Source organism: Crocodylus porosus, unplaced genomic scaffold (genome assembly GCF_001723895.1).
Source record: "Crocodylus porosus isolate Cpor-Errol unplaced genomic scaffold, CroPor_comp1, whole genome shotgun sequence".
In the NCBI taxonomy this organism is placed as follows: domain Eukaryota; kingdom Metazoa; phylum Chordata; order Crocodylia; family Crocodylidae; genus Crocodylus; species Crocodylus porosus.
In genome coordinates this window covers 229,623,126-229,635,221 of record NW_017728886.1, presented here as the reverse complement: position 1 = coordinate 229,635,221, position 12,096 = coordinate 229,623,126, and the positions used below count along the sequence as shown (strand labels likewise).

General features: G+C 38.9%; 1 protein-coding gene across 2 annotated transcripts in view; it reads right to left on the bottom strand.

Moving 5' to 3' along the window:
* Positions 1-12,096, bottom strand: part of TMEM67 (transmembrane protein 67) — a 44,442-nt gene that overhangs the window by 12,133 nt on the left and 20,213 nt on the right. The window contains exons 12-19 of one of the 2 annotated variants that reach the window (XM_019550494.1): positions 11,194-11,350; positions 9,886-10,009; positions 6,373-6,478; positions 4,496-4,552; positions 4,302-4,400; positions 3,241-3,339; positions 2,779-2,865; positions 1,494-1,593 (exon numbers count right to left, since the gene is read on the bottom strand). In XM_019550494.1, the coding sequence (XP_019406039.1) occupies positions 1,494-1,593; positions 2,779-2,865; positions 3,241-3,339; positions 4,302-4,400; positions 4,496-4,552; positions 6,373-6,478; positions 9,886-10,009; positions 11,194-11,350 (829 nt within the window). The remainder of the gene's footprint in view (positions 1-1,493; positions 1,594-2,778; positions 2,866-3,240; positions 3,340-4,301; positions 4,401-4,495; positions 4,553-6,372; positions 6,479-9,885; positions 10,010-11,193; positions 11,351-12,096) is intronic. The other variant, XM_019550501.1, reaches the window with a different exon arrangement.

Here is a 12,096-nt window from a genome sequence, read left to right as displayed (position 1 = left end):
CACCCCCACCCACTCCTCTACCCCTCCATCGGCAGCCATCGGTGGGGGGGGAAGAAGCAGCGATCCGGGGGCCTGGGTGGGGATGGCGGCAGCCCTACAGGGGTCATGTGGCAGCCTCCACCCCCCAGGCCTCCCATGATCCACCCACACCTACACATGCACTCCATGGCCCCCCACATCCATCCACAGCCACTCACATCCCTCCATCCCACCCCACTCCTGCAAACCCCACATTCCCCCAGCATACACTCTGTATGTCCAGCTGCCAGACAGGATGAGACCTGCTGGCAGAAGCTGTAGCTGTAGGGGCAGCTGTCCCCACATCCTGGTTAGTGAAGGGATCAGGGGGAACTCTAACTGCTTTATGGTAAGAAAATCAAAGGCAAACAGCAAAACATGTAGATATTAAGAATTAATTTTATTATGATGACAGAGACACTGGTAGGCTTCCAAATCGCTTTAACACTGTAGATATATCAATAAAACATTGTCCAACTGATCATTGTCTCTCTTTCTCTCACTCTCTCTCTCTCTATAGTGGTCCTTTGTTTTAACTGTGGAGGAACATAGATTTCGGGGTATTTTACAGAATGACTTTGAGATTTTTTTTTTTATAAGGGATTTTTCAATTTTCAAACAGGGAACACCAGAATTCGTGCTAGGGAGGCAAGTGGCAGGACCCAGGCAGAAGAGACTGCTCAGAGCTGGGACCCAGCTGAAGGTAGATGACCTCCTGGCCAACAGAGGCCTAGAGGACATGCTTTGACAGTTCAAAGCAGACCACCACACTGGGAACATCTTCTAGGCAATAGCTGCCCAGATGGCTGGGCAGGGGCACACATGGCAGTAGTGCCACATGAAGACCAACTCTGCAACCACAGCCCACTGGTAGCTGGCCCATAGGGACAGATGCCTTTACTGGCTGTTCAGTCCCCATCCGGATCTGGCAGGCATGCAGCCTTGGGGCCATGTGTTGTTGTAGGTGGCAGCAGGTCACAGCCAGGCAGCAGCGCCCAGTGCCAGACTGCTGCAGTGAGTAAAGGGTGCAGAGAACTCTCAGGGCTGCTTCAGCAGTCCAGCTGGCACAAGGGGTTTTGTCCTCAGGTACCAATTGGCCAGGTCCCAGAAGCTCCTGAGAGCAAGTAGCCCTGAGCTACTTGCCAGGACAGCTTTTTGTACTGATGGGACCAGGACAGGGCAGCTTTTTACACTGCTGGGGCCAGCACATGTGGTGGCCCCAGGCTCTAGTTCCCCCTGGTTGCAGATCTGGGAGGAGCCAGGCAGGGTTATTTTGCCCCAAGTGGCACAACTTGTACTACACCAAAGTGTATGTCTGGGTACGTGCACTGAGGCAAAAAGCCCCAGCTCAAATTTGCACCATTTCTTTTTGAACTGCTGCAAGCCCATGTACCTGCATGTGTGGATGCACCCCGAAAGGGCAACATCAGGGTTCAAGTGAAGCTAACTATATAAACAAGTTTACTTTCAGTTACCTTCAACGGCTTTAAGTACTTTTCCTTTAGGTCGTTCCCAGTCAATAAAGAAAATATCTACAAGAAGTTGTGAAATGAGTTTATGCAAGAATTGCAGAGCCTAAGAAAAATCACAGAATAGAGTATAAATGCAAATAGGACTCTAGTAGAATTCAGGCAAAGATGAAGAATTAGTTATTACCACTAGGCACTTTTTATTAGATCAAACAAAAATATTAATGCTACTCTTCTACACATGAGATTGTAACGTCATTATAAAGTTTGATGATATACTAAAATCTGTTTCTAAACCATTTGATATTTTTATCAAGCACCTCATGCTTAATTTTATTTAATTTATATGCTGCCAAGAAAGGCTCAGGGTGGCTTATAGGAAGAAAACAGAGTAAGTTAAAAATGGAATAGTGGCAAGAGAACAAAAACAGCTTAAAAGTGAACTGGAATATCAAGATAAAATAGAGCCCCCCCCAACAACATTTCATCCTACCTTTGTTTGGTAAATGCCTGCCCAAATAGGAAGGTCTAACATAAGTTGACAAAATGATGATATGAGATATCCAGCATTGTCAAGAAAATGGAAGCGATGGAAACTACATAATAAAAATGTATTCATTCTGGTCACTTTACAGTGGAGGAAAACTGTTTTCTGATGGTACATTGTGGTATGTCATTATTTCCAGTAAAAATGTCTAGTGTAACTGAAACACTAGTTTTCCTCATAGAGAGATACCAATAGCTGCTGAAGCCTACAATCATACTAGCATTCTAACACTGGGGGACTTTAACAATTTATCTTTTTGGTAATATTTACTTTGATCTCTAAAATAATGCAGTCCTAATTTCCATCTTACTTGGGTCCATTTCTACCTGTACTTTTAAATGAGTGAGTCCCTATAGTATAGGTAGAAAAGGACCCAAGTAAGATGGAATTCATGAATAATTCCCTATAGCATATACTATAGGGACTCACTCATTTAGAAGTCTATAGGGACGCATTCATTTAAAAGTACAGGTAAAAAAGGACCCAAATAAGAGGGAATTCAGGACTGTATTATTTTAGAGTATATACTATAGGGAATCATTTGTTTTTCTCCAAAAGAATCACTTTTCTTCAAAAGAAGCAAAATTTTATGGGCGAGTGATTTCACCCACAGGGATAAAATTTAAACCTTTTCTTCCTTTCTTAAAATCTAACATTCAAGACATCTGGAAATAAGGATGATGAAAAAATACAGAAGTAGTAAAATGAATCACAGCTACAAAAAGAACAGAACAGAATTCTTACCTTTAGAGTAAAAGCACATCCTATATATGTAACAAAATGCTTTTCTTGAGATGGAATTGGTAAAAGAACTGAAACAAATTGCTGTGCCTGTAAGTAAAGACCTACAATTAAATTATGCAGTAACAAAGAGCTCTCACGTGTCATAACATACTAAATTCTAAAGCTGATTACGAAGTCCTGAAGACTTAAAAAAACCATTATCCATTGCACAGAATTATAAAAATTGTAATAATTTTCTAATTTTTGAAAGATTTTGGCTAAGTACCAAAAAGGTAACAGGTTGGGAAAAGGTGAGCTTGAAGGTTTAGACATAGAACATACAATATCATAGATAACTTGCCTTGATAGTCTGGACAGAAATGCAAAAAAAGGAAAATAAAATTGTGTGTCAAAACATAAATGGAACATTTCACTTCAAAATTAATCTCTATCAATCGCTACAAATCTGAAAATTGCACTTACTTTGAAGAAAATAAGCCAATAAATCCCTGTTCCCACTGTGATGATAAAGAAAACATTGGCAAGGTCTCCAGCATAGAACAGCAAGAATTTAAAAACAGTCTGTAATTATAAAAGTATATTACATATATTACACACAGTTTTCTAAAACTATAAGTTATTTTATATGTACAAGCTATATGCATGAATTATTCAATTGGTAGTGAATACCATAACTGAAAAGTGGTTTCCTTTATAACCTGTCTTCGTATGTTCATATATTTCTGATATAGTCCCCTTCTGAAAAGCAGAACTTCTTTGCTTGGCCTCTGTTCAAAAGGTGATTATTCTGAAGATTTTGGGAAAAATCCCTTCAGGTATTTTAAAATTATGGAGGACAGTTGTGATGAAGAACTTCTCACATAATTTTGTTGGACTATGTTTTAAATGGCAAAAGCAGGGCCTTTGGTGCACATTCATTTAAAAGGCACCATGGCATGGCCGGAAGCACAGTTCTGAGATTGGGGATCATATCACAGCCATGTCCTTCCTACTTTCCAGTGTAGGGGGAGCCAGTGTTCATGAACGAAAAGTTGAAAGTCAGGTGTCTGCAGGTCCAGAGCCATGACCATTGCTGAGTATCAGCTGATTGTTGGCTCCAGCCAGGGACCACAGTGGAGTCTCAAATAGGTCCTGGTGGATCCAGGGGTTGGGCCTGAAGCTGACAATCAGCGGATTGTTGGCTCTGGCCCCATACTGAACTGGGGCTGATTTAAGATCCTGGCACAGTCCCTGGTTAGGACTTGCTGCTTATGCCACAATTACCATACTAATCATGGTGCAAGTGTAACACAGAGGGGCCCAGGATCCAGAACAGACAAGAAACCAGCAATACTTTGCCCTCAGGTGATCATTCGTTCAAACCACTACTTTATGCAATTAATTTAAAGGGACCCACAAAAGGAAAACTTGCTCAGTTGCTAGGAGGGATATAACAAAGATATATCAGAGAAAATTATAACAAAGATCCCCTTTAAAGAGGGAATGCAGTATGCTCCACATTTAAAACTACCAGCCATTTATACCTGCAAGTCAATTACAGAACTTCCAGTACGCCTCTTCCAGCCAGCAGTCTTAAGAAGGGACCATAAAACTGCCAGCCCACCCAGCACACCCAACGCAATCTAGAGAATGAAATATTATTTACAGTTATTTTTTGTCTTTTTACTGATGTTAGCAAAGAACTAAACTGACAGAGGGAAGGAAGGATGTGACTTACATCAGTCTGGATTTGAGCTTCTGATTGACTCATTTCATAATTGACTGAGAAGGAAACCTGCTCATTAAAATACAAAAGTAAATAAAAACATTTAGTAAATCAACTTCACTGATACGTAGCATTCAGTGTTGCAAGGTTTTCCCCATCACAGTATACCCCTCCAACTTTAAAGGTTACAGCAGGCTTAACATGGCCCCTTCATGACATTAAGTAAATGGAATTGACTTGTGTGAGATGGAAAAATGTAAGCTCTTAATGAGTTCAGCCACTCATGATTTTTCAAACATAGGAAAACCAAAGAGAAATTCTTTCAAAGGATCTAAAATTGCTTTCCTTAGTTTACATATTTATCTTAAGAAAAAATAATTGGCCATGGTCTAGAAGACTCTGTACAACTGAGCCTTTATATGTTTAGCTGTGTGATGCTAAGAAAAGCTAGAACTAACAAGAATATGGAAATGTATTATACATTTAATTTAAAAAAAGACTGAGGGAAGTGGCTGATTCCTTGGTTTCTGAAAACATTTGCTACATTAGCCGGGAGAACAGATGTTGTCACTTTAAACGACTTGGAGAATAAATTACTTCAGTTCAGAAAGTCAAAAGTTAGTAAGATTCAGGGTAGATTTTTATGAATGTTTGTGTTGACAGTGCAGGGCTCATGTAAAATTTGTCTAAATGGGACAAATGTGGTACAAAACTGTAATTGAATCCAGCCCCCCAAATTACCAGGTATTTTTAGCTATGAACTGGAATTTTGTGATTTCACCCCCTATGTTGCCAGCAGTATGAAAGGGCTTTTCTAAATGACTGCTTCTTTTTCAACAGAAAAGTGACATTGTTTTAGACAACATAAATTGTTCTGTTATCTAGTATTTTCTGCTTCTCCTATTTCCAACCTCCTTTTCATTCCCTCATGCCACTAGCATTCAACGTAGGGGATACTTCCAATAGAGCATGCTTCTAGTCATAATCTTATCAATATGGCAGTTGTTTAGGATGCCTGAGATGCATGTGAATTATGGACACACAAACAAGTTACAATGAGGTATGCCTGGGTAGCATATCCACAGTACCTACCCATATGCAAGCTCTAATATTGTAGTAGAGGGAAGGCAGACTCTCTCTCACCAAGAGTCAGGTAAACTACCTTGCATTTTGCTACATGGTCAGTGTGTCTATAGGGCAGTCCTTATACAGTAGCTGATGTTCATGCACTATTTGCCATCATGGTAATTTATTACTGGGCCCATACTTTTAGAATGGCAGATCTGACATCAGCACTTTCTGTATATTTACTCATTATGGAATAGCTATCTTGCCACATGAAATCTCTCTCTTCTATTCTTTAATGCTTATTTCTTGCAACTGATACACTACTAACAGATAAGACATAACATTGATGGGCATTTTAGATCCATTACCTCACTTTAAACTGGTTACACCATGAGGTCGACCCAGAATGTCTACATACCACAGCGACCTCGTGTTAATAAAAAGCTATTAAATTAAAATATGCTATTTCTTAATTAAGAATAGTATATTCAATGTATTTAGTTCAAAAAAAGTTGCTTCTTCTAGTCATTCTTCATATGTACATACATTTTTTCTTTATAAACTATTGGCCTTTCACACTATGAAAGCAATCTTGGATTACCCTTTTTAAAATGTCTAGGGAACTTAAAGAAAGTGAAAAATAAAAATATTTGACTGATTTGACTAAAAGCATATTACTGATAATTTCAATTTTAACATTGAACATCTGGGGATTTTCTGTTTATTTCATATTTAAGTCTGGAGAATATTTGATTTCATATTTAAATTTGAGCAGAATTAATAATTCTGTCCAATTAGGGTAATAACAGTGAAGAACCAACCGTCACACTCTGGGTATCAGGATTTTGGACCAGAAGATCAGTGTAGGCAATGGTAATTAGAGGAGGATAGATAGCTCCTCTTTGAGTGTTGGGTACCAGATGAATACTGTAGAAATACAAATAAAGTATTATTTTTAGTTGGGAAAAAAGCATACAAAATGAAGGGAATATAAAATAGTAAATATAAAATTTGATCAATATAAATCAGTAAGAAATACAGCTACAATTTACTTTCAAAAAGCGACAGAAATGCAAAAGCTACACTTTTATCTTCTCCACAAAAGAAATTTAATACAGTCTTGATTTTCAAAGACTATTTCCCAAATAGACCCACACAAAACCCAGCTACTTGCCCAGTGTCCATATAGTTCTGAAAGTATACAAGGGGAAATCGCCCTTCACTGCTTTCCAGTTTTCTCTTCCTTACATAACAGATTATAAAGAAATGGAGGTGTAAAGGGAAATTTTGATTCTATATGAAAAATCATTTCAGGTGTCCACGGGTATACTGTTGAATAACCTCCTCTTTTAAAGCCTGTCCCACCACTCTTGAAAGATAAACCACTATCAGTAATGATCCAAGAGGTGCACAATTAAAACTGACAGCAAGACTCAAATTAGATACTGCATTAGGAGGGAAAGCTGACAAAATAATATTGCATAAGAACCTATATACTTCTACATACTACCCTTACACCCTGCAGGAAGCACACAATGTAAACATTTAACAGAAGCTACTTAGGATCTCCTTGAATGACCTCTGGTATTAGGCAGGCAGCAAAGTGTCTTTTCCAGCTCTCAGAATTTATGTATGCGTTATCTGATAGCTAAAATGTGGGCATAATTTTTCTACTTATAGATGCAAACTTCAGGAAAAAATATACAAGCACACGGGGAAGGACAAAGAAACACTTTAACCTTACAGAACCAAAATAGCATGGATCAGCTTTCATGCAAGTATCTCTTCAACTATGATAGGGTGATTAGGGCAGATATCCAGGCGCTGATTTGGGAGGCAGAAAAAGGCAGCTGCTGCTGCACCTGTGCAATCACACCAGCCACATGGTGGCAACTGGAAATTGTCATTGCTCCTGTATGTAGCGGCTGCCCCAGGTGCCTGGCTGTGTTATTATACCTCTGCTCTTCAACTTTCTGTGCTGACATTCTGGCTTTACAGAAAACATAGCTGGTAGACATAACAGACTGAGATCTAAAAAGGGGATGCAAAAGTTCTGCAAGAATCTTATTTATATCTTAAGGCAAAGGTGGATTGTAGACATAACGAAATAAATGGAATAGTTGTAGAAATGTGGTTTCTGCAGGCTGTCAATCTGTGAAGTTCTCTTGGGTGGAAGGGGTGGAGAAAGTGGGATGAGATGAAATAGCCAAGTGTACCTTGAAAGCTCAAGACCTGTCTGATTATTTTAAAGAAGAAAAATAAACATTCGATGCTATTGGATCTAATACCTCTTCAACTACCCATGTGAACAATCTATTCAATCTAATGAGTAGATCTGGCAAGTCAAAACCTAAACCTCCCAAAGGATTTTCTGGACTAGCAAAATACTAATGATACCAGTAATCCAAAAAACAAGCTGTTAGCAAATCCATTTCCAAGCACTTGGAGGAGAACAAGGTGATTAGGAAAAGTCAACATGGATTCACCAAGGGCAAATCATGTCTGATCAACCTAATTACCTTCTACGATGAGATGACCGGCTCCATGGACGCAGGAAGAGCAGTGGATGTGATATAACTTGAATTTAGCAAGGCTTTCAATATGATCCCTCACAAATTTCTTGCAAGTAAGCTAATGTAGTACAAATTGGATGAAGGGACTGTAAGGTGGACAGAAAACTGGCTGGATCACTGGGCTTCCATAGTAGTAATCAATGGCTCAATGTCAGGTTGGCAGTCCGTATCAAGTGGAATGCCCCAGGGGTCAGTCCTAGGGCTCGTCATGTTCAGTAACTTCATCACAGTAACTTCATCAATGACCTGGACAATGGGATGGAGTGCACCCTCAGCAAGTTTGCAAATGACACTAAGCTCAAGGGAGTAGTAGACATGCTGGTGGGTAGGGCTATGATTCAGAGAGACCTAAGTAAATTGGAGGATTGAACCAAAAGAAATCTCATGAGGTTCAACAAGAAGCGCAAAGTGCTGCTGAGGTGGCCAACAGCATACTGGGCTACATTAGGAGGACTGTTACCAGCAGACTGAGCAAAGTGATTCTTCCCCCTATTTGGCACTGATGAGGCCACATCTGGTGTATTGTGTCCAGTTTTAGGCTCCCCGTTACAGAAAGGATGTGGACAAATTAGAAAGAGTCCAGAGGAGGGCAACAGAAAATGGTTAGAGGGCTGGGGCATATGACTAATGAGGAGGGCCTTAGGGAACTGGGCTTATTTAATTTGGAGAAGAGAAGACTGAGAGGGGCTTCAATAGCAGCCTTCAGCTACCTAAAGGGTGGTTCCAAAGAGGATGGAGCTAGACTGTTCTCAGTGGTGGCAGATAACAGAACAAGGAGCAATGGTCTCAAGCTGCAGCAAAGGAAGTTTAGGTTGGAGATTGGGAAAAACTCTCTCGCTTGGAGGGTAGTAAAGCATTGGAAAAGGCTACCTAGAGAGGTTGTAGAATCTCCATCCTTGGAGATTTTTAAGACCCAGCTAGATAAAACCTTGACTGGGATGATCTAGTTGGGGATGGTCCTGCTTTGAGCAGGGGGTTGGACTAGATGGCCTCCAGAGGTCCCTTCCAACCCTAATTTTCTATGATTCTATCTATGGCCAAGGCAATGCTCTAACACTTTTCATGAAACAAAAGATCCAGCAGACTGGGAAGTAGAATTTGCAGTACTGACATCAACTACAGGGCTCCTTATACATGTATTCTGTTGGGGAAGAGAGACACCTTATTTAGTGCGGCTCTGAGAGCTGCTCCAATTAAAGCACCTGAACCATCAAATGCATCAGCATCCCCGTGCTGAAAAATGGCAGTGGGGGCAGTTTAACTAAAGCTTGGTTGTAGTAGAGCAGTTCTAAATTATATTACATTCATATGATCCTCTTGGTGAACTTATTCCAGTGAATAACAAGGTATAGTAGAACACCTTTACACTGCCTCTTCAATGTCAAGGATGTACACGCAGTTGGCACAGAAAATAAAGAACTGCTTCTGCAAAATTTCTGCTTCTGCCAGCTGAGTGTTTTTCTGCAAAGGAAGAATACTCTACTGGATATTTCCCAACATTTTAAGTTCATATTGCTTCATTTATTTGGTACAAAAAAGACTTCGCAAACTTCAGAATTCTACCTGCATTCTCAAATGATGGACACAAACCAGTGTGGCCCAAGCTCCCACATGATGCATTCGAAATGCATATTCTCATTTTAATGGAAGATAATTCTCAATCTGCCCTAAAGAAATATGGCTTTTTTTTCTTTTAACTCTTCAATAGAAAAGGTAGCACAAGGTATATTAGGACAAATGACACATCCTGCACTTATTCACCTGATTGTTATTTTGCTAGCAATTCGAATGATTCTTGGTTGTTTTTTCAAGTCATTCTCTTTTCCACTCAAGGCATCCACCAAAAAAATTCGACGGGTCAGAAGCCAGTTGTTCCTATTACTGCCTTTGAAAGAAAAATAGCAGATTTTACTAACACTTAAAATTAGTAACTGAAAGCCATAAGAGTGAAATCAATTACACCAAAATAAAAGCAGTATACATTATTGTATTCATGCACTCTTATGTATTTTTTGTTGCTTCAATAGAACTATATTAAGAAATTCCTGAGATGAATCGCTCTGCTAAATTATGTTTGTTTTAATGTTCATAACTGTTTCCATGAGTTACCACTATCCAAAGGTCAGACTACTTCTAGAGAGAGAGTGAGCAAAGAAAGAGGCTGCAGGCAGTTGGTGATCGTCTAGTTTCATAGTTAGTAGTCAGAGGGGACCTGAGCAGATCATCAAGTCCGACCCCTGCCATGGACAGGAAAGAATGCTGGGGTCAAACGACCCCGGCTAGGTGATTATCCAGCCTCCTTTTGAAGACCCCCCCGTGTAGGAGCAAGCACCACTTCCCTTGGAAGTTTGTTCCAGATCCTAGCCACCCTGACTGTGAAGTAGCGCCTCCTGATGTCTAGCCTGAATCTACTCTCTGTCAACTTATGGCTGTCATTCCTTGTTACTCCCAGTAGCACTCGGGGGAACTGGGACTCTCCCATAGCCTGCTGGTTCCCCTTCGCCAGTTTGTAGACGGCCACCAGATGTGATGCTTCTCTGCAGATATTGTTTAGGAGTCCAAGATAATACATACAGAGACCAAACATGACCTTTTGTTTCCATATGTACTACTTCAGACTGAAGCAGCTCCCCACTCCATGTGAAAGAACAGACAGCAAATCAAAGTTAACTAATTCTATTATATATAGACTTCAAATCCATTTCTAAGTATTAGGATGCAGGAAGACCCATATACTTATACGATCTCCTTTCAAATTGCCTTCTCCCTTCCCAAAAAGAAGAGATCTTCCTGACATTTTCAATATTGATTTAACTATACATAAAATCAGTCAGGTCATTGCAGACCCAGCATATGAAGCCAAAGTCTCTTAATATTGCACAGAAGTGGGTAGGCTTTTGTCTCTGAAAGAGTAAGTTCATAATACTAAGATACCTTGTTACATCAATGGTGAACTGTGATATCTTTAAAATGACTTACTGATTTTTCAGAATACATACGAACTATTTCCAGTGATGATTTATAGCCTAATTTAATTCACTGAAAGCATTATTATTATAACATTCCTACCTTGATTCACAAGCATTTCATTGTACTGAAGGTTTAAGTTTAAAACTGGTATAGCCCAAAGATATTCTTGTCCATTATCTTCAGGATATTCAAGGTATACATCATAAAATACTGGCTTAGGAAAACTCGTTAAAATCTTGGACACAGAAATTGTACACTATAAAAAATGTGATTAGAAAAGAAAGGTCATGTTAATCATCTAACCGTTTTATTCCATATTTTAGAGTTATGTATTCTTCCTTATAACTATTCAGATATCTGCCCCTTGCAACTTGAATGAAACAAAGCATTCCAACAATATTTAATTTACTAAAAATTATGGACTTAATTAATAGTTGCAATTTGTTTCAAGGGTTGAATTTCAAACTGTGAAAGCAAAGCTTTGGCTGTTTCCTTTTCTCTCCTTTTTAAAAAAATATACTGAAAAAACTACTATGAAAGTTCATAGAACAAAACCCGTGTTAACAAAAAGTTGAGTTTGAATGAATAAGCCCTCAAATCAGGAAATATCAAAATTAAAATGAGAACGTTAATTACATTAAAGTGAAAATGTTTTTTCTTTGTATATGTGAATTAAACTGTAGTCTTAAATTTAAACAATTACACAACACTTCTTGGACACATCTTTTTTTTCCAATGGGTTTAGAGAAATGCCACAAGAAAATACTGTGACATATACAAAAAATTAATTTATGTGAGAAAACACATAGTAAGCCATCCTTACAAAATATCCTGCATATTAAACATATAAAATGAAGAAGTAGCAAAAAATTACTAGCATGTCTATGTTATCAAGACTCATAATTAAACGTTAACTGTCTAATATTTTTCAATATTTCCAAATAGGACTATATTACTCACTGAAGGAAATATATATATATTACGTAAATGTTACATTTTTTA